A 1,172-nucleotide genomic window follows, 5' to 3' on the forward strand; every position below is an offset into this window, starting at 1 on the left:
CCCCTGCGCGTGCACCGCGGTCCCCCCGCGTCCCTGGGCTCCTCTGCAGTGCCCCTCGGCCCCCTCAGTGCAGCTTTCCTAGCAGATTAGGATATCGGTTTTTGTTGGACTTGAAATTGGGAGTTGAGGGCGGCCTGGAGGCGCGCGGGAAGGAGATTTGGGGTGCGGCTGCTCTATAAAGATGTTGCCTTTCACCCCAGCAGCCCCCCACCCCCTACGCGGGGTCGTGGCAGAAAACCGAGTCCTGAGTTTTCCTTCTTTTTCTTCCTCGACACCACTTCCCCACCAGTGTGGTTCTGTTTATCCTCCTCGCCCTGGGGCTGGGTCCCTGGCGAAGCCTCCTTTTCACCCACCCACCCCCAAGCCAGAGCTCACCAGTGATGTAATGCGGGACCCGCGCGGGGAGGGGAAGCGGCAGCCTGAACGGCCTGGCAGCGGCGGTTCCTTCTCTTCGTGAAAATCGTGATCTCATCTCTCAGTCCAAGGGCGAAAAACAGCCATCACCAGGCCATTCACGCTTTGTGCTTTTGTTAGCAGAGCCCAGGCAGCCCTGCAGCCCACATCTAGGGTGCAAAGGGAGCGGCGGCGTTTTCCTTTTATCATTTAGAGGAAATTTTTGAGCTGAACAGTATTTTTTTTTCTCCCTCTCTCTCTCTCAGAAATATTGCTGAAATTTAAAGGAGGACGAAGACACAGATTCACAGCTGGCTCTTGCTGTTTTCCTGACGCTGACCACAGCGGATCGAGGTAGCTATTTCGTTGGTGCACAGGCGTTCACAGAGGCAGAGAGGGGAGAAAGTTGTCAAACAGGTTCACAGACTGTCAAAGTGCGGCTTAAACCGAGTTCCTGGGCTCCCCTCACTGGCTTTGTCCACTTAAACTTTTAACAGACACATGTAGAGAGCTGAAACTCCAGCGGTAACATGGGACAGGTCTTCTTGATTTAATGAAAACAGAAGATCAGTTGGACCCGGTAGCAAGAACGAGGGCTTGTTTAAAAAGCACTGAGTAGGTGACAGGAGTGGTGATGGGTGCCTGTCATCCCAGCTGCTTGGGAAACTGAGGCAGGAAAATCCCTTGAACTTGGGAGGCAGAGGTTGCAGTGAGCTAAGATCACACCACTGCACTCCAGCCTGGGCAACAGAGAGAGATTCTGTCTCAAAAAATATATA

At 53.8% G+C, this 1,172-nt stretch overlaps 1 protein-coding gene across 1 annotated transcript in view; it reads left to right on the forward strand.

Moving 5' to 3' along the window:
* LOC105550996 (cancer/testis antigen 75-like) overlaps nucleotides 1-457 on the forward strand; it is a 7,779-nt gene extending 7,322 nt beyond the window's left edge. Inside the window, 1 exon segment of the mRNA XM_011996094.1 lies at nucleotides 290-457. Coding sequence (XP_011851484.1) covers nucleotides 290-457 — 168 coding nt within the window.
* Nucleotides 458-1,172: the final 715 nt, after the last annotated feature.

The sequence above is a fragment of the Mandrillus leucophaeus genome, unplaced genomic scaffold (assembly GCF_000951045.1).
Source record: "Mandrillus leucophaeus isolate KB7577 unplaced genomic scaffold, Mleu.le_1.0 Scaffold1135, whole genome shotgun sequence".
NCBI classification, from domain to species: domain Eukaryota; kingdom Metazoa; phylum Chordata; class Mammalia; order Primates; family Cercopithecidae; genus Mandrillus; species Mandrillus leucophaeus.